General features: G+C 43.0%; 2 protein-coding genes across 4 annotated transcripts; one reads left to right on the top strand and one right to left on the bottom strand.

Annotated features, from left to right (window-relative positions):
• The first annotated feature begins 18,413 nt into the window (after nt 1–18,413).
• LOC117532894 lies at nt 18,414–19,914 on the top strand. Of its 3 annotated transcripts, none has more exons than XM_034196488.1 (3): nt 18,414–18,610; nt 18,701–18,772; nt 18,895–19,914. In XM_034196488.1, the coding sequence occupies exon 3, from the start codon at nt 18,914–18,916 to the stop codon at nt 19,868–19,870; it is 957 nt and encodes a 318-aa protein (XP_034052379.1). In that variant the 5' UTR covers nt 18,414–18,610; nt 18,701–18,772; nt 18,895–18,913; the 3' UTR covers nt 19,871–19,914. The 3 variants fall into 3 exon arrangements, with proteins under 3 accessions (XP_034052379.1, XP_034052378.1, XP_034052380.1); XM_034196487.1 differs by having other exon boundaries at nt 18,434–18,610; nt 18,701–18,777; XM_034196489.1 differs by having other exon boundaries at nt 18,434–18,772.
• A 222-nt stretch (nt 19,915–20,136) lies between these two features.
• On the bottom strand, nt 20,137–22,553 carry LOC117532896. Its single transcript, XM_034196491.1, has 3 exons — nt 21,961–22,553; nt 21,215–21,350; nt 20,137–21,006 (listed from the first exon to the last, which is right to left on the bottom strand). The coding sequence occupies exons 1-3, from the start codon at nt 22,551–22,553 to the stop codon at nt 20,254–20,256; spliced, it is 1,482 nt and encodes a 493-aa protein (XP_034052382.1). The 3' UTR covers nt 20,137–20,253.
• Between the last annotated feature and the right edge of the window lie 2,660 nt (nt 22,554–25,213).

Raw genomic sequence — 25,213 nt, 5'->3', positions numbered from 1 at the left:
CGTTTTCGTTTTTCCCACAATCAGAAGTTGCCAGTATTAAACACATTGGTGTTATCAAATGTAAAACATATAATTAATAAACGGGTGAAAATCGCTTGTGTCCATAATGCGCAGCATTAATACCCACATGACAGCTCATTGTTACTTTGTAATTATACTCCACTACAATTCAGAGGTTAACCTGGTATTTTTACTCCACTGCATTTATTTGAGTTACTTTGCAGATTCTGATTAATTATGTGAAATATAAACAACCCTTAAATCAGACTTTAGTTACACCTGAGTAAAATTCAGGTAAGGTGATTGTCAAGTGCCAACAATCAGGAGAGATATTTGATAGTTGGTGCTTGAGAAGACTAAACATGTATCTGCAATTGACATGAATGGAAACGAGTAATAAAGTATATTCATTACACGTTATTCTCTACTAATAGTTCATTAAAGACTGTATATTATGGCTATTTTGCACATCCCTTTCAAGATTTTCAAAGGTGTATTGACATATCATATACACAACTACGGTGTAGTTATGCAATGAATGAAACACCCCAAGTGTTTCATTCATTGCATAACTACACACAGGTTCCTCAACAGTGCATTACAAGACATCTATCAATATGTGTGTACCTCCACCATTAAACTGTCAGATTCTGCACATTTCTTATTCTATCTACATACATAAGAGTATAATTCATATGTATAATATCAGTTAAAATAAGTGCTTCAACATAGTTAACATTGCAGGAAAGCAATATATTAGACGTTAAGTATTTTGTCAGGCTTAATATACATCTGTAGATAGATACCCCCAAAGTGTTTTTCTTATTTAAAAGAAGACCTTAATCTGTTATTTAATGTTTAAATAAAGGTTAATTCGTTTTTCTGTTTTGCACCTCCTCCTATTAATATCTTTGTACATTCTGCACTAAACTGTTTTATTGTAGAGATCACTTATAGTATCTTCTTGATTTTTTATATTCTATATTTATACTTTCCCCCTATGAAAGTATGTACTCTTAATATTTTTTTAATCAAATAAAACACAATAATTCAATAACGTGCTTTAACCACTAGGAGGTGCACACAAGGTACACACAGCCATAATAACTTTGTATTATTAGCGTAGGACACTTTTGTTTTCGTACAACATCTGAAGATGTGTAGTTTTATGCATGCTTTCACATAATTTTACAGCATATTGCTATACTATTTCAGACTCAGTATTTACATTCTTACATTCAAAGAAAATCAGTAATATCTTTAAAAACTACAGTCCTTTTATTCAGCTGTGCACCGTTATGGTGTAAATATAACCTATCTGTGAATTAGATAAAATGTAAAAGTCAGCCGAATTAGTGTTGATACTGCAAGGAGACGTATTGTGTGAAGAGAAATTGAAGATGTTGTTTAATTGTTGAATATATTTATGATCCACGTCAAGTATTCAGTTTCGGCGGCATTTTTTCAGTTTTTCCAAAGGTCTTCTCATCAGGGCTCTATAAATAAAGAACTACGGCAGATCTGTAATGTACAATGCAGCCGAACCGTGTATTACAATGCCGTTATGTGATGACTTTCAAAGAGAAAAGCAAGAGCGCTCGGAATTAAGTATTATTTTATTCTTTTAAAATGTTTTCCGGATTTCATATCATATAAACACCAAATCCCAGCATGCATTGCGGCTAAAACATCCAATAAGCGAGCTTAAAACCATAGCTGAGGATCTTGGGTAATCGCTCGAAATGCCTACGTCTGTTTCCGGTTATTTTTATTTTGAAATTCAGTTCCTGACGGACGCCAAAAAAGCCCGAGATTATGGAATTAAACCAATAAATAAAAGCAAGGATAATTGTGTGTTGTTGGTGAGTAATTAACAGTGTGTTATTTTGAAAAGAATAGCAAATTAGAAGTGAAAAAAGATTTAAAAAATACAGATTTCAGTATCCTGAGGCTCTGAGCCCCATTTATTTTCCTCACAGACGGCAACAAAAGTCCGAAATTATACGATTTCAAATAAAAGCAATAACTGTGGCTTGATATTGAGTAAGAACATGTTTTTATGAACCACACAGCTTCCGGTCTTCCTCGACCCGACCGGAGAAAAAGACGTGCTGCAGGCAGTAGAAATACATTGCTTTTAAAATCGTGCTGTGCAACACGAAAAAAAGGGGCAAATCGTGTTGAGGCGAATCAATAGATTAAAAATCGTGTTGGTGAACACGAAATGCCGTGAGACTGGGTTGTATTGAGAGAATGCCCAAATCAATGAAACTCCGTACCATGTTTTCACTGCTACTTTGTAACCAGGCAGATTCTCACATAGCGCGCACATGTTCAAGGAGTGTTGCCATAGTTGGACAGCTCAGGGGCCTCATTTATAACGCCATGCGTAGGATTCACGTGGGAAGGTTGCTTACGTAGTAGAAATCCAATAAATAGGTACAGACATTTTCCGACAGTTTCCGATTCACCAAACATTGCGTACTGGCGAGGAAAGTGCGTACAGCACTTCCTACGCCGGTTTCCCTTTATAAATCACAATCGACTCGAAATGCGGTGCAGCTTTTGCGGGCTTCACGTAACGCCCATATTAGCCTATAAATAGTCAAAGAAATGCCCATTCATTCATTTTGACTGACTTTATGAAGAAGATAGCAGGAAATGACGATAGAACAGCTAAAAAATACATCTCACACCGTGTCAGATTTTGGTTATTTTGGGGAGGTCGAGATAAATCATATTGTTTGGTGGATGCCGTTTGAACCAGAGTAGCAGCATGGAGGTCGGATCGTCACCAAAATAAATAAATAAGTGGTCCGAAAAAGGTTCATGACAAAAAAAATACACATAGCCTTCCTCAGGCAGTGTGTTTGTACCGGGGACAGGAGACACCCCCTTGATGAGAGACTGTAAGAAATGATCGGGGAATCCCTCCGGAGTGGAGTCATGACGACTGGATCTGAATTATGTTTTCGTATTTGGTGGTTTGTGTCCCAGCTGTCGATCAGCTGTGTGCAGCGTCTCCACTGCAGCAATTCTATATCCACCAGTTAAAGGAAATACAACTAATGTGTTGTGTTATATTAGCTGTACAATTTACCACATATGGTGTTCTTAGTTTCCGTACCTCCTGTGTTTTATGAGCGACTTATCAAATCTTAGCAAACGGCATAAAACATGATTAAACATGGTAGTATATAAAACCATGCTCGTACAACCTATAGAAATGCAAAACCGCATCATTTATGAGAAAACATTTCATAACATTAACACAACATATTCGAGGTGGTTTTAAATAACATATCCGTATTTATTTATTTATCCAAGTTATGTTTTTGTGTGCACTGAGGAGTCTCAAACAGGCGTTTGTTTAATCATTTTAAGATTGGCTTTAATCAATGTTTGAAAATGAATTATTAATATTGTTGAACTTTCCTGTCGGCTCCCAGACCGTGGTCGAGGAAACAGGGGGGGATGACTCTGTCTTCTCCCAGGGCAGAAGCAACACGCTTCGGATTCAATAACCCACTTTATGAAATCACTGGAGAGAGGCGAGCCCGTCTTGGGAGGTCGTTGTATTTATTCAGTTCTTCCATTTCACAAGATACATCACAGATCTATGCTTTTTCCCGCTGCCTCGTTTAATTTCCAGAAAAACATACCGCTCGCTCACTCTCGCTCTACCATACCCACTCTCACATGCACGCGCCACACCCCTCTCTTAAAGGGGTAGCGATCTCACTCTTCATGACCCTAATGTCATAACACTACCCCCACTCTGGATGGCAATTGCACACAATTCTAATCCAGCACAGTAAATTACATGGTACATTAAAGGGTACAACATTTCAGTGCAGATATATAGCAGTCTTTGTGTGCACATATCACTGTGGAGCAGGAAACCATGAAAAAGGCATTAATAGCTGAGCTCTAAAATAGCAGTCAGAAGGCATTCAAAACTTAAATTCTCCATATGGTTATCAACCTGCTCTCCTCAAGTCTTTTTTTTTTCTTTTTATGTATGAACATATGAAACAATAACATTTAGCTTGGACATTAGTAAACAACATAACGGTGTCCATGAACAGTCCTTTAACTGTGGGGCTTATGTCCTCACCCACTCACCATACCAGACAGGTGGTCCTCTGTTGCGGCCCGTCCGTGGCCCTGGAACATGATGGCTCCGACGGTGCTGCTCTGCCACACTACCCCCACTAACCTGAATGTCCTCAGGGGCAGAAGAGTCCAGAGGAGTGGAGGGGACTGAAAGGGCAGCAGTGACAGTTTCCACTTCTGAATCTGACAGGGTGCAGCTGGAGCCTTCCTCAGCTGCGGCGTCAGTGTCGGTGAACAGTTGAGATAGACCCAGGGTAGGATCTGCAGGATCCATGTCCAAGGCAGGGGCCTACACCTCCGTAGGTGTCCATCTCCGGGCGTGCTCCACAGCCCAGGCGTTGTCCAGTGGATCACGGCAGCGGTAGGGTTTCAGCTGATCATGGTGAACCACTTTCACTTTAGTCATCAGGCCTTTCTGGATGCGATACACCAGATCATCCAAGTGTCCCAGAATGAAGTATGGTCCTTCGTACGACGGGAGAAACTACCTGACTTTGTTTTGGACTCTCCGTGTTCCTTTAATCAGGTACCACACAGCATCACCAATATGGTACTGTGTGCGACAGCAGTTTTTGTCGTATTGTCTCTTAGCACGTTTTACAGACTCACCAAGGGCCTCTCTGGTGATTTGATGAGCCAGCTCCAGGCGTTGTCGGGTCTGCTGGACATATTCAGGGGCTGAAGGGAGTGTGTCATCGAGTCTGGGGGTAGACCAGCTACCAGGTCCACCGGCTCGCTCACTTCCCGGCCAAACATCATGAAGTTGGGGGTGAAACCAGTTGCACTGTGCTTGGTTTCTCTGTAAGTCATAACAGCATAGGGGATCATGAGGTCCCAGTCCCAGTGGCAGCGCTCAGCTGTTGTGGCCAATATCTTTTGTAGTGTGGCATTAAATCTTTCGACTTAGCCATCAGATTGAGGTCTGAAAGGTGTTGTGCGTGTTTTCTCAATGCCAAACAGCTTACACATTTCCTGAAACACTTCGGATTCAAAGTTTCGGCCTTGATCACTGTGCAGCATCTGTGGTGCTCCATAACGACACACCCACTCTGAAGCCAGCACTTCAGCCACAGTTACAGCCTGCTGGTTGGGAAGGGGGTAAGCTTCCACCCACTTTGTAAAATAGTCCTGTATCACAAGTACATAACAGTTTTTGCGATCTGTCTCGTTCAGGGGCCCCATGATGTCCAAGGCGATGCGCTCCATGGGGGCTCCTATCCTGACAGTGCCCATTGGAGCTTGTGGTGTCTTACGGGGCCTGGCTTTGGATGCGTAGCTGGTACAGGTGCTACACCAGAGGGCAACGTCTTCTCTCATTATGTACCAGAAGTATCGGGTCTGCAGCCGGGCCACTGTGCGCATTACACCAAAATGTCCACCTATTTGACCGTCATGCATTTGTTTCATGACATCAGGACGGAAGACTCGACGCAGCACCACTTGTGGATAAAACTGTGTGTCATCTAGGCAGTAGAACCGCCTAACCAGAATTCCGTCTTTGAAGTAGAGCCGCTTCCACTGGCTCCAATATGTTTTTGTAGCTGGGCTGCACAGGGAGACTGTTACCCATTGTGGCCGTTCGTCGCTGGCCTCCATCCATGCTTTGATGGGGCCTATGTCTGGATCAGCCTCCTGAGCCTGCCGCAGCTCCTCTGGGCTCCAGCCGCAGAACAGCCCAGTAGTATTGTTGGTCGTAGTCCGGTAGATTATTCCAGAATTTACATTGTCAATCTCAGCAGGTGAAGCTTCTCCTACCCCCACTGGACTCACTGCTGTGGAAGCTGAGGGTCTCTCTACCCCCACTGGACTCACCATCGCCTGGTTGATGTCAGAGTCCAACTGGCACTGCACCGCCTGATCACTAAAGCTCACCGGCTGAGGGGAGGGGCATGGCAGCTTACATGGACAAGACTCCCGGCAGGGTCTCCTTGAGAGGCTGTCTGCGTTGCTGTGCAGCCGGCCAGGCCGATGAACAATCTCAAAGTTGTATTCACCCAGTCTCTCCAACCACCTGGCAAGCTGTCCCTCAGGCTCTTTCATCCGTGTTAGCCAGTGAAGGCTGCTGTGGTCAGTGCGTACTGTGAAGGGCCGACCCAGGAGGTACTGCCTGAAGTGTGATGTAAACTCCACCACAGCCAGCAGTTCACGTCGTGTAGTGCAGTAATTCTGTTCAGTTTTGGATAGTTTGCGACTCCCATAGGCCAGCACGCGCTCTCTGCCCTGCTGAACCTGAGAGAGGACAGCGCCAATGCCCACATCGCTGGCATCTGTGTCCAGTATCATGCTGCCTTGGTCGAGTGGATAACCCAAAACTGCTGCTGTGGTTAGCAGACGCTTGAGCTCGTTGAATGATTCCTGGCATTCTTCACTCCAGTGAAAACGGGCATACTTCTTTGTCAGGGCGTGGAGAGGCTCAGCCACAGAGGCAAAGTCTTTAACGAACCGCCTGTAGTATGATGCAAGGCCGATGAACTGGCGGACTTCTTGGACTGATGTAGGCGCCGGCCACTCCTGCATCTTCTGAACTTTGCTGGGGTCAGTAGCCACACCATCCTCAGAGACAATGTGGCCCAGGTAGGCCACCTGGCGGCGAAAGAGACAGCATTTTGCAGGCTTGAGTTTCAGGTTAGCCTGTTGGAGGCGGTCGAAAACCTGGCTCAGTCGTTGCAGCATCTCTGGCACATCTCTGCCCAGCACGATGATGTCGTCCAGGTAGACGAGGCAGGTCTCCCACTGCATGCCGGTCAACACGCGGTCCATCAGGCGCTGAAAGGTCGCGGGGGCGTTGCACAATCCGAAGGGCATGACATTCCACTCAAACAGTCCATTTCTTGTGCAGAAGGCAGATGCTTTGCGTGCTCTGGGGGTCAGCTCGACCTGCCAATAGCCAGAGGTGAGGTCCAGCGTGCTGAACCATTTGGCATTGGAGAGGGTGTCTAGTGTGTCTTGGATGCGGGGTAGTGGATACGCATCTTTAATAATGCTGTCATTTAGGGCTCTATAGTCTATGCAAAGGCGGTAGGTGCCGTCCTTTTTGCGCACCATAACTATAGGTGACGCCCAGCTGCTGTTACTGCGGCGGGCCAGTCCTACCTCCAGGCTCTGTTGTATCTGCTGGTTGGCACTTTCTTGCTTCTCTGAGGCCATACGACGTGGGCATACTTCTTTGTCAGGGCGTGGAGAGGCTCAGCCACGGAGGCAAAGTCTTTAACGAACCGCCTGTAGTATGATGCAAGGCCGATGAACTGGCGGACTTCTTGGACTGATGTAGGCGCCGGCCACTCCTGCACCTTCTGAACTTTGCTGGGGTCAGTAGCCACACCATCCTCAGAGACAATGTGGCCCATTGTCTCTTGCTTCTCTGAGGCCATACAACGTTTGCTTGACTGGGGCACCTGGCCTGGTTAGGATGTCATGCTGCACCAGGATAGTGCGGCCGAGGTCATCAGGGCCAGTAGAGAACACACTGCCATATGTGTGCAGTAACTTTGCAAGCTGGGGCTGCTCTTCAGCTTTCAGCTCAGTAGAGCTCTGGGCGTAGAGCTGTTGCAGGTGCTTTGGGACCGTGGGACCAATGACAGTCTGCCCCGGCTGATCTGTAGTGGCTGCAGACTGTACAGCTTCGACAGGTTGAAGAACAGCTGCGATGGCCCACTCCTTGATGGTTACGGGAGCGTTGCCTGGATTGAAGATGCAGAGGGGCACAGTTCCAGAGTGCTCAGTTTCTACAAGGGCTCGGGCTACCAGCAGTCTGTGTTTTTCAACGAAACCCTTGGTGGGGCTAAGCATTACTTCCCCTTTAGCTTGTCCTTTATAATGTGTGTAGCCTGGCACCATGTACTCCCGCCCAGGCTCCACTACAACAGTCCGGGATACTCTCACTGCACGTGATGGTGGCTTGCTTCGTGGCTTGAAGAATGGGACCTCTTCACCAAACAGAACCATACGATTGGTACCATAGTCAAGACGTGCTTTGGATTGGACCAGGAATGGATGGCCTAGCAGGGCTTCATCTGAAGCTATGTCAGCAACCAGGAAGTGTATGCTAACTTGGCGTCGGTTTATCTGGACAGGGAAGTTAGCCTCACCGAGCACAGGTATGTCACCCGGACCGATACCAACAACGGACGTAACAACTGATTGCTGGAGAGGAGGCCGGACCTCTGGGTGAATAGCTTCGTACTGATGCAGAGCCAACACACTTTTCCGTGCACCACTGTCCAAAACAGCACACACTTCCAGTTCATTTATAAGCATGAGAATACTCATTTCTTGATTTTGTGTTTTAAGGTGAAGCACAGTGGGGTCAGTGATTTCAGGAAATGCTGAATAAACTTGGGCTCTTGTTGTTTTCTTTGGTGAGGGGCAATTTATCTTCATGTGACCTAATCCTGAACAGTTATGACAACGAATCTCCTCCCAGTTAATGTCTTTATGGCCTTTTTGTTTGCTGGGTGTGAATTTTGGGTTGGAGAAGGTGTGTTGGGGATATGGGCTGGAGTTAGCAGGCTCAGGCTTCCATCTGGGTCCTGGGGGTGTGGCTGCAGTCTCAATCGGCTCCTCCTCTGCTCTTTCCCTGATGACAGCAGCACGGGGCCTCCGTTCAGTGATGTTGTGTGCCCCTGGGTGCATGCGGCTAGTGACATAAAGCGCAGTCTGCTTGGTGGTTTCATGGCGGCGGGCAATATCATAGGCTTGGGCTAGTGTCTGAGGCCGCTGCTCCAACAGTTTTTGAACAATTTCTGCATCTCCCAGAGCATTAGTGAAAACTTCAACGCCTATCACGTCTTGCTCAGTATCATTCCTGTTACTGTAGGCTACAGACACTTTCCCATAAATGTCATCCCTCAAAACATGAAGAGCTTCACCCGTTTTGCGGACACGCTGTCTTAATTCAATAGCCACTGCTGCTGCATTCTCTGAAGAGGGGCCGTATGCAGTCTCTAGTTCCTCCAGCAGGTGGCGGTAGTCCCACTGTGAAGACCTGGGATTTCTGTGGACAATTGCCGCTGCTGCACCCACAAGGCAAAACTTCAATTGGATAGCCATAGTCTTTTCTGACCAACAATTAGCTTCAGCGCAGTTCTCAAACCTGTGCAGGAACTCTTTCCAAGGTGTTGTGCCATCATACTGACCAGGGCACAGTATTGGGACTCTTTCTCTCTGTTCGCAGTCCTCCTCACCCTCTGAAGAATCCTGGCAGTGTGCACGTGATTTTGGCCGTTCATATTTGGGGGAATAGCACTTTAATTGCATAGTCTGACTATGCTCTTCTTCTGGTGACAGCCTATAGCATGGAGGATAAGGGACTGGCGTGCTATGTATGAATTCTCCCCTATATTCAGGGGTAAAGGGGTTTGAAACAGTAGCAGCCATACACGTGTCCTGCACCCTTGATGGCGTGGCATGAGCTTGGGGGCTATACTAGGGTGGCCATACGTCCGGTTTTAGGTCGGACAGTCCGGTTTTCAATGTCTGTGTCCGTCTGCCGGCGCAGCCTTGAGCCGGACGCTCATTTGTCCTCCTTTTGAGGTCATCCCTATTTTATACTTTTAGGGTATACAAAAAAATAGAATATTATACAAAGAAATACAAATAATAAGTTATGTGTAAGTATATACCCCCGTAAGACTTGTGGTCTTACAAATTATTGGCTGAATGCGATGTCAAATAAATATCTTGTATTTCATTGGTTCATAAACGTAAACAATTAGCATGTGCTTCTTGACGTCACGTTCACGGCAGGGCACTGTGGCAGAGAGTGACGTTAGCGCTAGCCGACTAGCCAGGGTCGGCGTCATGGGGGGTCATTCGCGGGCCATGCCCCCCCAAATGAGTCACTGTGCCCCCCCAACGCAGGGTGGGCAAGCCTTATTGCCACTTTGCCGTTTTTTTTTTTTAATCATATAAGTTAAAACGTTTCCACCAAAAGTTTTTTGTGTGAAATACATCAGAAATACAGAATACACATTTGTATTCTTTATTTATTCTTTATATGAAACACAGCCTGAGGTGTGCTCACTGCTGCTCTCTGATTGGTGTGTTGCTTGACCAATGACCCCGACTTTTGTTTTGTTATCATTACGTGGCTGTGTGTTTAGATGAAAGCCCAGTGGCGATCTGTCCATCTGTTACACTGATTATACAGTAAAGCCATCGAAAATAATATGATATACAGTACAGTACAAGTACATGGGTCTCTGTGTTTCATTCAAGCTCGGCTCTCTGTGTGTGGCACGAGCGCATTTTGTCAGTGCGCGAGCGGTAACGTGGAATATTGTTGTTAGCATCTGGTTAGCTAGCTATGCTAACGGATATAAAGAGCTGTTTCTACACCAAGGTGGAGGAGAGTCCTCTCCTGTCAGACTGAGAGGATCTTATAACGTCAGCTCAGTGAGGTAAGGACTCTCAGTGTTTAGATAGTTCACTTTAGTGTAAGTTATCTCAGTGGGTCTCAAACGGTTTGGTGACCATTTATGTAAACAAGTATTTGCGAGGAATAGGCTACCTTTATATGATCATTATAGTCATTAAAGAATAAGAGAATAAATGAAAAACGGGTATGAAATACTATAGGACAGTAACACAAGAATACAGTTGAAAGGGGAGTGATTAGTAAAATATCCATAAAGAAAAAGTAAATCTGTGTACAGTTCTGTTTCATATGGATGTTGAGAGATGTATCCATAGATCTTCATGTTGCTCTCAAAGTGCACCAGATTGATGCATTTAACTTCAATATTTTAAAAATAATCTTCCCGGGGGAGCATGCCCCCGGACCCTCCTAGAGGAGGTTAGGTCCACACCCACCTAAAACATGTTCACATGGATAGGATACTAAATACTAAACACTTTTCATATGGTGGCCTATGTCCATATGTTTCTGTTTTGGTGGTCGTGCCACAACCTTGCATGTATGCACAGGTCATAGGTGCGCTATAAAATAGCACTACACCCTGCAATGTGTGTGAAAGACAATACACTTTACAGCATGTTTTTTTTAATTGAAGTTGCGTTGGTGTTTGTGTGTTGGTTGTTGACGGCAGTATGTGCCCCCCCTTGGTAAATGATTGCCCCCCCATTTGATTTGTTCTAGAGCCGACCCTGCGACTAGCTCATGAGCCAACTCCACCTAGTTAGCGGTAGGGTTAAACCGCAGAAATGCCGAAACGAAAGACTTCATTTAATCCTGAATGGTCGAAAGAGCATGGATTCCTCACAAAAAGCCGAAAGGACGACTTCCATGCTTTTTGCACGTTGTGTCGTTGCGATGTGGACGTAAGCAGCAAAGGAAAAGGTGCTGTCGACAGACATGCTAACACAGATAAGCACAAAAGCAACGATCAAAGCGCAGGTGCCTCTTCACTTTTATCGTTTTTCCGTGAAGCTTCATCGCCTCAAGATGACAAAATCTCTGCTGCAGAACTTTGTAAAGTTTATCATGCCGTCAAGCATCACCAGTCATACAGGAGTGTAGACTGTGGAATAAAAGTTGATCGCACAATCTACAACGACTCATCAATAGCAAAAGGGATGACCTGTGGAAAAACAAAGGCCAAAGCTTTGTGCGAAAATGTCCTAGCACCCTACTCTGTCCAGACGCATGTGGATTATATAAAAGAAAATGAACTGCATTATTCAGTGGCAAGTGATGCATCAAACAAAGGTATCAAGTGTTTCCCCATTGTACTGAGATATTTTCACTTTGAGGAGGGCGTGAAACATGCACTGTTGGATTTTTACAGTGATAGCAACGAAAAGTCAGAAGCTATAACAAATCAGCTGCTATCTAAACTGGAGATGTCTGGACTAGATGTGAAAAAAATGTCAGCATATGCAGCAGACAACGCCAGCGTTAACTATGGAAAACACAACAGTGTTTATCAGAAACTGAAACTGGCTCAAAAAGACGTGCTCGCTGCAAACTGTTTAGCCCATATTCTGCACAATGCAACAAGATATGCAGCAAGCAACTTGGATATTGACATTGAAAATGTTGTGCTTAAGGTGTATAGCCATTTTAGCATCTCAGCTAGCAGAACGGCGCAGTTGAAGGAATTCTGCGCGTTTGTGGAAGTGGAGGAATGCAATCTGCTGCGGCACGTTGTCACGAGATGGTTGTCTCTGCTGCCATCTATTGACAGAATTCTGAAGTGTTGGAGACCCATGACCAGCTACTTTCAGAGTCTAGGTGAGGAGGAATGCTCCAAGATGTTGTGGAAATGCTTTGGAGAGGATGGTAACGAAGTATCTGAGATGTATTTTCTCTTCCTCAGTCACATTCTGAAAGTGTTTTCAGACTGCATTGAAGCACTTGAGGCCAAATCATTCAGCATAACCTCTGTGTTTAAGGTAATGACTGAACTGAAAGGGAAACTTGAGAGAAGGTTAAAGGACACATTTTTTGGCTTTGCTGTGAACAACAAACTCAAGCAGCTAACCCCTGATCTCGCAAAGAAATGTGAGGCTGATTTTCTTGTTTTCTATGAAAGAGCCAAGAAATACGTGAGTGAAAGGTATGACTTCTCTGAGAACAGCTTTCATAGTAAAGTGTCAAAGCTTGGCCTCACAACTGCTGTGTCCTATGGAGAATACAGTGATGCAGTCCAAGCCTGCAGCCTGAAAGACATTGACATGGATGGACTCTATGAGGAATATGGCATGGTGGAAGCTATTCTCAGCTCTTCAGAAATGGAAGGATGCCACAGTGAGGAGCGGTATCTCAAACTGTTTTCCAAAGCAGAAGTCCCACTTGTGAATCTGAGGAAGGTCAGCGCCTATATCTTCTCCATCCCATGTAGCAATGCCCATATAGAACGTGTGTTCTCAATGATGACCTCAGCATGGAGAAATGAGAGAAATCGTCTGGATGTGGACAGTGTCAAGGCAGAGCTGCAAATTTGTGTCAACTTCACATTTGAGTGCACAGACATGTACCAGAGACTCCTTACAAACAAAAAACTCTTGGAAGCAGCCAGGAAAGGGCAAAAGTATCGAAAATAGACATTCAACTTGTGGTTAGTACACTAGTCTCATTGTGTTTTGAGTGTGAAGGATTCTGTGAAGCCAGGATAAAAACTAAAAGATAATCCCAAAGTGTCCTCCTTTTTGGTGTTATGGAAATGGCCACCCTAGGCTATACACGTGATCGCATGGGCCTCGGCCTTGTATTTCACAGTCTTGAACAAAAGGGTTTGTGCTTGGAAACCTCGGTCGACTGGGCTCATTGTCACATATGAAAGGGTTAAAACGTCCAAACACTTTATTTATTTCATTAACATTGTCCATTTTAAATTCCACCTGTGTCTCTGTAGCAGTTGGACTCATGAACGGGTTGGAATAGCTTGTTAGCTCGTAGCAATCCTCCGGCTTGTTTACGTTAGCGGCCGCCATTTAGCTTAGCTTGCAGCCGCATAAACTTGCTAATTAGCACGGCAAATCTCACGGTTTATCTCCACCGTTTATTTACTCTGTTTATGTTCTCACCAATGTCTTTAGGTTGAACATGAACAGTCCCTTCGTGGTCGCCAATGTTGAACTTTCCTGTCGACTCCCAGACCGTGGTCGAGGAAACAGGGGGGGGTGACTCTCTGTCTTCTCCCAGGGCAGAAGCAACACGCTTCGGATTCAATAACCCACTTTATGAAATCACTGGAGAGAGGCGACCCCGTCTTGGGAGGTCGTTGTATTTATTCAGTTCTTCCGTTTCACAAGATACATCACAGACCTATGCTTTTTCCCGCTGCCTCGTTTCATTTCCAGAAAAACATACCGCTCGCTCACTCTCGCTCTACCATACCCACTCTCACATGCACGCGCCACACCCCTCTCTTAAAGGGGTAGCGATCTCACTCTTCATGACCCTAATGTCATAACACTATGATAAATGAGAGGTAACATTTTGTTTATGGTATTATTTCCACATATTTCTCTCCATTCTTCCTTCTGCCAACGCGGTGTCGCAGTTTCTCGTCTCTCCCGTTGTTGTGCTTAGTGCGCACGCATGGGTTAGAGTTTGCGTGGAGGACCGCACGTTTTCCCGTCAAGTTAGTATTTTATAAATCGCAAACATTGCGTAGAAACTGGCGTACGCCATTTTTTGAGCATATATCTCTTTATAAATGAGGCCCCAGATCTGTTGTATGAAGCGATGCCGGTAGCGGATGTAAGGCACACACACCAAATGTTCAGGACATTGTTAATACAGCGAAAATCAAAGCTGACGATCTCTTGGTTTGATATGTTTTCTCCCCCAGACAACATGGACATAAGAACATTTTTTTCAAAGAAGAGGAAAGTAAGTCTTCAGCTGTAGCAGTTAATCAGTTAACAGTGATGGCGGCGGTGGCAAAAGCGTCTCACTTCTGGAGAGGAGTTTCGTCTTTATGTCATGATAGAGAGATACAAATACTGAATAGTTTAGATGAGAAAAGGCATCGAAATGCCAGGTTACTAGTATTTATCATGTAAACAGGGAACATGAATAACCCAATCTCTCTGTGCTCATGTAAACACCATGATGTCCATGTAGAGACGCAGTCAGTGTGTTTTACTGGAGCCTCAGTTCGATAAGAGATTATTTTTTCTTTAATTTAGGTACTCTCTCTCAAAATGGTAATGTGCATTATGTTTTAATTACACTTCTTATCATTCAGAAGCTTTTTGTGTGTGTTTATGTTTTACTGAGTGCTTATAGGCAATTTCCATCCCAGTATTCAGTTAACTATTTATTTTCTGAGCACATTACATAGATAGCTAATATTCTACCTACTGCTTGGGACTTTGAGTCTTCAAAATGTCCAATGCCACAGACTAGAACTTACTTTAGAGTCAGTTGTATTTACATTCAGTACTTGTTATGATTCAATGTGAAAGAGTATACTGCTCAATCAATAATGATCACTTCACCACCTCTCTTGACATCTAGGCGGCGGCGCTTGAGAGTGAGTCAGAGGCAGAACACAGGGACAGTGGAGAGAGGTTCATTGCTGAGGTGAGTGATGAAAGGGAAATGACAGTTTAGAGTAAATTGTGATGTGGACTCTCATCAGGGGGGATATTGAACAAACATTTCAGTCAAGGGGCATGACCAATATAGACAGAAGACCAACATTTATTTGCACATTTAAGTCAATGATACCATTCCTAGGTGAACTTAACATCTGTATGGAGTCAGATCAGTCTCAATATTAATAAATGCTCACAGAAGGATTCACAAATGTATTTTGCGATTTATATATAAATGACTCTCCACAACAATATCTCTCAATGCACTCACAAATATTTGTTGTTGTATATAAATGTACAAAAATGGGTATTTAAACTGCTTTTTATTAATTCAAAGACGGCTCTGAATCAATAATCAAATATGTTTCCTTTCTTTACTACTGGATGAAATTACAAAATGTCAGTGGCGAACCGTCAGGGCCTTCAAGGTATTCAGAGAATACCCTGGAACACTCAGATAAAACAAACAAAAAAAATCGATTTAATTATTTAAATAAAATGTATATGAAATGAATAAATGAGAATCGTATCCGTGTTGTTGATCTGTAATATTACTGTGTTACGTTGATTTGTTTGTCCTTCTCGGACCATGCACTACACATTTCAGTGGTTTTGTGTTAGAAAAGAAAGCAACCAATCAGATCTTGTTCTGGGTCTCTGGGTAGAATATCCTTCAACCAAGGTATTCTACATCCTTGATCGAATGCCCTGGCCGTTGCACTGAATGAGAGCGTACGTTTGGACTGACAGTTTGATCAACCAATCATATATTGATTTGTAGCCAATGGGCGTATTCTTTCAGAGTTTCCCTCGGTTCCAGGGTACTCTAGAAGGCCCGCTAGTTAACTGGCTCGAGACAGAGGATCTAGAACGAATGCGACGAAGCAATTCATGCCGTTTTATTGTTTTTAACGTTGAAATGACAAGTGCAACAGGTGAAGCTGAAGTTGTTGCGGAATTTTTGTGAGTACCCTTTTCAAGGCGACAATTCAGTGAATAGACATTATAATGCCGCGGAGGGGGGGTGGGGGGTGTATGTCTACAGAAGGTCCAGTTGTGATAGACACGGTTCGCCACTGCAAAATGTACCCATCATTTTCCTCATGCTAGTATATCCACATAAAAGTAACATAAAAGAGGACCCCCACACCCCCCGTTAAAAATGTCCCCCCCACATTCAGGATGCTTCCTACGCCCATGGTAGTACCCATTGAGTCCAGTAGAGGGTGGAGCATGTGTAAGATATAACAGGGTTGAACCATGCTGACCCATGTGTTTTGCACAAAACTGATTAACCACCTTGAATTGTTAGTTGGAACCCCATTCCAGTCAAACTTAGTCACAGATTTTCATAAAACATTGTTTTAAATATCTATATATTTTAATATTCCAGAAAAATAATAATATTAATGCAGGTTTCTGAAAAAGAGATCTATGATCTCAAGGGACAATCTGGATACATAAAGGTTTGAAATGAAATGAATGTTAGAAGTGGCCTCATGACCTGTCCTACCTTCATCGAACACAAGACAAATCTTGCTCTTACAGTACATTCACTAAGTACATTTATGCGGTTGAAAGGATGAAACCCTTTCCATTTGTAAGCAAAGCAACATGCAATGCTAAGTTTCCACACAGTATATCTCATTATCCAGAAGAAAGATTACTATAAAATGACAAAAAGACAAAGATGATCACTCATCCAATTAAATCAGTTAGCCAGTAGGGTGTTTTCCTTTGTTCCAACACTGCATTTTTAATGGTTATATTTACAGTGGAAGCTGTAGGGGGCTGGTGTGGCTTTATACTTTTAGTCACATGGGAACTATTAATCAAAATACCTACTTTAATCTGCTTTTACATGTGTTATACATGTCCAGTGTCATGTATTGTCATTAATCATGTTGTACTATTCCTTATAATGAACATCATCTCTGATTTTCTGATAATTAAATCTGATGAAATGATCTGCATTTAAAGGTTAGAAGAGGTCATGAAGGAGCCATTATGGCAGAAATAATTCAAAGGCACTATGAAGCATAAACATATCCTTGTCCAACCTGTATCTAACACATAAGACACAGTTAAATACGGCATCTGTCCTTCTATCTCCCTGTCACGCAAACACACACCAGTAAAACACACTTCCTGTCCACTAACTGATGCATGCTTTGAGGGCTACCGCTCTCCGTCTGATGTCTGATGCTCAGTGACTGATCAATAGGCTACATGCACAGTCACTTCCGCATTCTACTCATAGCGGCCGATTCATTTCCTGTTTGAAAATGACGACCTTCTACACCCGCTGCCTACTAGAGCTTCCGAAATTAAAAATGTCAGATGTTCATCGGATTTGCCGGACGACTAAAGCCCCAGCCAGCAAACTCGATAAAGGCTTCAAATTATATGCTGCGTCATATATACACAACTATGAAGGTAAGAAGGTAACCGGTACTAACCAGCTAGCTTATGCTCCGGGTTACGCTAACATTAGCTGTCAAAAGCTAGGTAACGCCAGAGCCCTATAGTATAACTACTATTATTATTATTATTATACTACTACTATAGTAGACTACTATAGGGCTCTGGGTAACGCTATGTACTGTTTCTGGTGTTAATTCTTTAAAACATTAGCCATTTTGCTAACAAATACTATCGTTTAATAGCCTTATAGCCTAGCCAAGGTTATCTTGTTGTTAGCCACACTGTATAATGGTATCAGCTTTTGTAAAGCAATGTTGCCATAGATGTGTTGACGTGAGTATAGATCTAACGCTGTTGCTCTGTTTTTCTTCATTCAGTGTCCAATAAAGACAGGCTGACAGGGCAGGTCAGCGTGAGAGCCTTGTGCTACAGGTCAATGCGGAAGAGCGAGACAGCACACAGTTTGAGTGTAGGCAGGCAGCATTGACAGTGTTCCCCCCTGTTTATTAAGTTTTAGTTCAGTTAAACATTAGTTTACCTTAAGGGAATCTCAACAGTGTCCTACTTCTCCCTGCTTTATCACAGCTGATTGGTCAGATATTATTACATTGATTATGGATGTGTAAGTTTGGGGGTTCAAATATATAGTAAAAACTGCTTTAATACAATTTTCAAGGCATCTTAGTTTCCAAAGAAAGTTCATTGTGGTATTGTAGGGTAAGAGGGTAACACTAAGCATTCAGGAATACATGCTTCTTCTAGGATAATGGGTCAGTAAAAATAACCAATAATTCTACTCATAATAACCTCCTGGCTCATAGTAACAAGTGAGGTTACTAATCACTAGTATTTCTTCTCTCTTTTTTAGATAACGCTTTGTGATTCATCACCAGTGGTGCTCACGCACAACCAGTGCTCCTGTGTTGCAGGAACTGTTTTGTGCAATCACACAGTAGCATTGCTGTTCCAAACAGCACACTACACTGAACTGAACATGCCAGTTGTGCCACCTGTGCATAGCTGTACTGAATCGGAACAGCAATGGCACAAGCCGCGAACAATGGTAATTTCAATGAGGTTCAAATACTTGTAATCTTTCACAGAGTTTTTGTTTTAAAGTGACTCAACGAACAGTAATTGTCTTTTCCTTAAGGGTGTGAAGCCAGGGCCCATCAACTCCATGGTCTTCACCAAGCCTGTACCAAATAGGATGGTGCAGACTGGAGTAAGGTCATTTTAGCTGGAAAATTGTGTTTCCTGTGTTTTTAAAATTCATAATTCTGGTGCTGTATTCCTAACCTTTATTGTCACATTAATGTGCTATATTGTCTTTGCCATTCTTTGTAGGAGTGGATTCTACAGAGGCATGGTGGGGCCATTACCAGATCCCTGCCTGTTCAGAGTTACGGAGGCATACTCAGCATTCAGCATTGAAGACAGGCCGCTTGTGACCACAATGAACATGAGACCTGACAAGCCCCTTGTGGAAAGTGCCTTCGGGATTGTGCAGGAGGGCAGTGTTCTGTCCTATCAGATGCCTGCTTTGACGTCTCGGTACACCACACTTCACACTGACACACCACCAACACCCCACTTGCCCATAGAGGGGTATGTGATCTTGCCATGTGATTTATCGCTGGTGTGCTCAGAAGAGGAGCAACTACATATGAACAGCTTATCTGTTGATTTGGAAATGTCTCACAAAATTGAGGAGGCTACCCGTGAGCAAAGCTCTAGCTCAGAGTGGCATCTGCTCCGCAAACCCAGGGTTACTGCCTCTAGGTTTAGAGAGATTTGTCACGTCAGAGGTGAGAGCTCTGCTAACTCTCTTGCAGAGCGAATACTCAAAGGTACAAGGCAGACTGCAGAAATGAGGAGAGGTGCCGAGATGGAGCCCACAGGAGCAGCTGAATATAGTAGACTGGCAAACGTGAACTACTCCCCTTGTGGCCTTGTCATTCACCCCTCTACGCCCTGGCTTGGTGCCTCCCCTGATGGAGTTGTTTTTGACCCAACAGAATATCCCCAATTTGGCCTTGTTGAATTCAAATGTCCCAATGTCCCAAATGATGTCGACTGCAAATATGTGCAGATGGAATGTGGCTCCCCTAAGCTCAAGAAAAGCCATGCCTATTACTGGCAAGTACAGGGTCAACTTCTTGTATCTGGGATGCAGTGGTGTGATTTTGTAGTGTGGGCACAAGAGGACTACCTGGTGCAAAGAATATACACAGATCCAGAAGTGCAAAGAGCAATCAGAGAAAAAGTAGACTTTTTTTTTTTTTACACATACATGCCGAAGTACCTGTCATTAAAAAAGTAGTGGGCACTGTAGCCATTGTTAACTCTGTAAGCAGTTAGCTGCTAGACCCTGGTTCAGCCGTCATTGTTTTTAGGAGGCAATCCCTCAATCATGTGTTCTGAATGACAACAACATGTGATTTCAATATGTTGTTTTTGATATATATTGTTTGTCACATTTCATATATGTAAATAAATATACAATTGTATTTAAAAAGACAATAAAGTGAAGTGATTTGTGTAATGAATAGTAAATCAGTGCATTTGTAAGAAATCATCAACGCATTGTAATTTGCTATTTACCATTTATTCAAACAAAACACTAGCGTGTGTCAGGCAACACGGGATTACGGTGTGCTCACCCAGCTTAATCACAGCTACCTGCACAGGTGTCATCATCTTGTCTTATTTCACCCATTTCTTGACCAGTGCTTTGTTCTGATAGTTTGACAGCATACATGCTACTGCAAACAGTTGGTTGATGTTGTAGGCATGGGACAGGAGGATGACACCATCAAAAAGTTTGTTCTCTTTTATCCTCCTAATGACACGCTCCACATGAACTCTCAGTCTGGCAATGGCCTGTGTCTCCCTCACCTGATAGGCTGGCATTTGCTTCTGCTTTGACAGAAAAGGTGGGCAGTACACCTTGCATTTGCAGCAATCGCTGATCAGGAAGCCCTTATCTATCATCACTGCCATGTTTTCAGTCAACAACGCAGCTATTCCAGATTGTTTGAAAATCTCCTTGTCGCTGACAGAACCACCATACAGACTGGAAACAAATGTCACTGCGCCATGTGGGGCTATGCCAACCAGGGCTTTCATGGTGCAGTGAGATTTGTATGTAGAATACATTTCACTTTGGAGGAGGAGTGAGGATGGTGTTTGACACCTCAGCTCTGTGCAATCCAGGATCACCTGTGTGTCTGGGAAATCTTTGAATGCCTCTGGGAGGTGGGCTTGAACTTCTGCAGGTGTAAGCCAGATGCACTGTGACCCCAATAAAGTTGTAAGAAAACTCGTCCATGTTGCAATGATGCGGCTCACAGTGGACTGGTGTACGTTGAAGCGGTTTGCAAGGTCCCTCTCTTTCAAACCCACCGACAGGAAGCAGAGAAAAAGGAAGAACTCGTCAATTGGCTGAAGCAGCTGTCTCTGGAAGATAAACAAAAAAAGGGTACTATATTAATGTCATGAGTGTAGCACACCATGGGAAAAACATTAAGTTGTTTTAGTTCTCTGATGTATTCAAAAAGGATTGAGTACTATAGCCTTTTAGCCTACACGAAAGCAATGAAATGTCGGAGAAACATTTTCCCTTCAGTTTGTGTTTAGATTGTGTGTTAAAAGAAACGTAGCCTACCGTTGATGGACATGCGTGTGTAACCACTTCTTCATTCCTCTTGGCAGCTGATATCGCTCTTGTAACACGAACCATTTTATAAATGGAAGGCTCAATCAAAAACCAGAAGGCCATCAGGTGGTTATAGCTCGGGAATCTGTACACAAAAGACACATGTCAGTCATTAATTGACTCGTTAACTGTAACACATGGGCTAATGCTTTCCTCTTGTTTGCTATAATACATTACAATTCAAATAGACTGATTAAGAAGGCACTTGGTGCAGGTATAGTAATATACAGCAGTAACATGTAACAACTACATTAAAGCAGCAGTAATAATAATCTAAAACATACAGGGAACATTTTACACAGAACGACTACTTTTACTCTTCATTCTTAAGTGTGCAACTGGGAGAAACGCAGTGGATATTGACATGTACTTTTACTTTGGTAAGGTTTTGAAGATTTCCACTTGTAGTAAAGTATTATCAGTATGTTGTTAGTATTAGTATGTTTTACTCCACCACATTTAGTTAACCTTCATAGTTTCTAGTTACTTATGAAAACACATGATTTATGATTCTACATGTTCAGTTCAGGAGTATTTTCAAACCATAGTATTTGTACTTATACTTCAGTTAAGTTGAGTAGCCTACTTATTCCAACACTGCATGCAAATAGTCAGCAGTCAAACGGCAGGTAAACAGGATTCTTTATAAGCTAACCCATCTCAAAAACTTGGATAGAATTTAGCCAAAACATTACCTGGTATAGAATCGGATGTTGTCGTCGGAGCCAGCAAACCGCTGTAAGCAAAACTCTCGCTGGACTCTTAACTCCTGCAGTTTCTTCTGCAGATCCTCCAATGTTTTGGAGTTGTCTTCTGTAGCTTGAGAGGACATGTCCAGTGAAGCTGGTTCAGGGGTTGAGCAGTAATCATGGTCACGGACATCGATGTGCTTTTCCTGCTCCTCCCGAGAGACTGGTTCAGTGGGCCGCTCCCTTCTCTCCCAAACACTAGCCCGCGGTGTTTGAGCAGTGAAGTGATTCCACTCAAACAGAGTTGGGACAGCACCTTTCACAAGCCTCCTACGGCCATCAAGGGTGTTTGGCTCTATTAGTTGATCTGTAGCGAAGTGACGACTGCAGACCTTGGAGTGAGAGGAGATTGTAAAGTTATCGCGTCGTATTTTAACCAGCCACTGTCTTCGCAGCTCGAGTTCGGTCGGAAAGCCATGGAAACTTAGGACGCCGTTGAATTTAGCTGACGCCGTACAAAGTGGGACACAGCAGTGCTCGGAGTAGTTCTTTACTTGTCTTTGCAAATGCTCCGTTTTGAAAATCTTCCGTCGACTCATATTTAAACCACAGATTTAAACAGTAAAACATTTGTGGACACTCAGCTACGCAGACCAGAAGCAACCCGGAAGCGTCCGAGCAGTATAACGGCTAAGGCGGAAGTACGTCTCAGACCCTAGTGCATGTAGCCTATCCCAGCGTGTCAGAAGCTCCGCAGATATGTCTGATTAGCACAGACGCGCATACACACCCTTCCAACCCCTGTGATTGACATTTCACTGAGGCTAATGAAGGAGACATTTTAATGGCGAGGGCTAATAAACTCATCGACAGGGGTAGCAGGATGAGTTATTTAACTCCTCTGATTCTACCGTGTGGGCCTACGGCACTGCAGGATCAGGATGGTGATCATTTTGGATAGTTCACTTTGAAGCCTAAATGCAACAAAAAAAAACATGCTTTTAAGGCGTTCATTTATCCAAATTGTGATCAAATGCTATCTGCAGATTAAAAGGTAGAATGGTAGTTCAGGTTCAGGTTCAGGTTATTTATTTGTACCCGTAGGTAGATTCTGTTTGCAGAGAAAAAGACAAGTGTTCCATCCTGATACTAAAAACAAACACAAACAACAGACACATCTCTCCAGTCCAACACATGTCATCATATGTATACAAGGAAGTGGTCATCTGATTAACTAACTAGTTTTACTAGCTAGCTTTATAACTAACTGGTTTAAATATAATTTAAAAACTGCATTTACCTTGCACATTGTACTGTAAATGGCATCCTATGATAACATTTTGATAGTTGTGGGTTTGCCTTTTATTGTATGTGTGAACTTTGATTCACTATAGTTATATTGTGTATTTGATAGATACTCTCTATATGTGAATATATTTCAGGGTTAATATGAATAACCCGATGTGGGTACAATAAAGTATTATTATTATATTAAAATCTACATGTTTTACTCCATTTATTTCTCCTACAATTTGGAAAATACCTTTTCAGAATAAGATGGGCTACCCTGGAATACCTTCCATTTAGATATGAGAGGTACTATTCATGTTAAGGTGTAAATTACAAGTTACATAACAAGTATTTAATATTTAGGATATCAGAATCTGACACAATCATATGATGTTGATTCAATTGCACATTTAACAAAATCTGTCAAAATAAAGACATAGTATATTTAAGTTTCCACTGTAATGATGATATTTGATGAAGTGAGCTTTGTAATAATATGTATTAATAAATAATAGCTAAGGATGTATATGTAGCAGTAGCTGTGCATTTAGGAAGTTACCCTTAAGCTGCCTTCACAGGATACTCGGTAAAACAGCTCTGCGCTGACGTTGTGTTTCTATAGAGAGCGATGCCGCTACCCTCAGCGCCGCGCACCGCTCAAAATTCTTGCATAATAATTTCAACTTTGACCTCGTTACCACTGACATTTAGACGTGCAACCAATCTGATGACATCTGTATGAAGCGGCGCAAGCTAGCAGGGGATGTTACCATAGAAACGAAACATAACAGGCCAACGTTGCAGTGAGTAAATCACTTATAATGTGAATACAGCCTATTCTTATTCCCGGAAAGAGAATGTGTGAGAGGGGGTTGAAGAGGTGTGATATTTGAGATTTGTATTATGTTTCATATGGAACCTATATGCTGCAGTTCTCCCTTGAAAAAGAGATCTATGATCTCAATGGGACCAATCTCGTTAAATAAAGGTTTGAAATGAAATGAAATGAAATGATATGAGGAATAAGAGATAGGTATGAAATATGAATAACAACCCCCCCATTTGTTCCCTCCTCTTACTCGGTTCATCCATGAATCTATTTTCACATCCAGTCCACTCACACTTGAATCATACAAAATGTAGATAATGTTTAGCTTTAATTTCAACGACAATGGGGCTGTTTTCATCATACAGTGTGTGAATACTTTACTTACAAATTGATGTGATTCTCTGCTACTTGCCATAAAGATACTGTAAAAACTACTTTAAAAAAACATCCTTGTAGGGGGCTTTTGCGGCTTGATTTGCATCCTATCACACTTCAAGTGTGACTGAAGTGTGTATAGTATGTGTTAAATGTATGCACTGAGAACACCTCGCATCTTTAGAACAATGAGAGGTTACATGATGATATCATGTTTATTTATGAGACAGCTATGGAAAGAGAGAAAAAATAACTCATGGTAAGGGGGCATATTAAAGAGGACGGAGAGAATCAGAAAAAAGAGAGAAAGAGAGGACAGATCAAAGCAGTTGTTCTCACTCTTTGGCGCTCTTGATTTGGAGCAGCAGGAGGTTGTGAGATGCGAGGGGCTTCATCCCCTGTCGTAGCTCTCTGACGTTCAGGGAGCTTCACTGTCCCCCTTGGGCTGTATGCATGCCAGCCGGGCAGTCTGCACAACCAGAAACTGTTCTCATCCTACAGTTCTCTCACATATGTCTCTTTTTTTCTCTGACGTCTCTAATAGTTTATCCCCGTTTCTTACTCTCCTCGTGAACTTTCATATCTAAGAATCAATGTTTTTCTTATTTTTATTTTTATTATCAGGAGAACTTTCTGTCCTCCAAGGACGAGCACACTTGCACAACTTTATTTGCAGTGTGCAGCACGGCGGAGGTGGTAGCATTATAAAACATTCAGGTGTGTGCGGGGAGGGTATGATTAAAGCTACGATGAGCTTCTCTGTTC

This window comes from Gymnodraco acuticeps, unplaced genomic scaffold, assembly GCF_902827175.1.
Source record: "Gymnodraco acuticeps unplaced genomic scaffold, fGymAcu1.1, whole genome shotgun sequence".
Classification (NCBI taxonomy): domain Eukaryota; kingdom Metazoa; phylum Chordata; class Actinopteri; order Perciformes; family Bathydraconidae; genus Gymnodraco; species Gymnodraco acuticeps.
This window is presented reverse-complemented; position numbering and strand designations above follow the sequence as displayed.

Coding starts and splice junctions, on each gene's coding strand:
- LOC117532894 (XM_034196487.1), top strand. CDS start 18,542: ATGCCAGTTGTGCCACCTGTGCATAGCTGTACTGAATCGGAACAGCAA. Junction 18,611..18,700: donor GGCACAAGCCGCGAACAATG/GTAATTTCAATG, acceptor CTTTTCCTTAAG/GGTGTGAAGCCAGGGCCCAT. Junction 18,778..18,894: donor ATGGTGCAGACTGGAGTAAG/GTCATTTTAGCT, acceptor CATTCTTTGTAG/GAGTGGATTCTACAGAGGCA.
- LOC117532896 (XM_034196491.1), bottom strand. CDS start 22,553: ATGAGTCGACGGAAGATTTTCAAAACGGAGCATTTGCAAAGACAAGTA. Junction 21,351..21,960: donor AACATCCGATTCTATACCAG/GTAATGTTTTGG, acceptor TTTTGTGTACAG/ATTCCCGAGCTATAACCACC. Junction 21,007..21,214: donor CACACGCATGTCCATCAACG/GTAGGCTACGTT, acceptor TTTATCTTCCAG/AGACAGCTGCTTCAGCCAAT.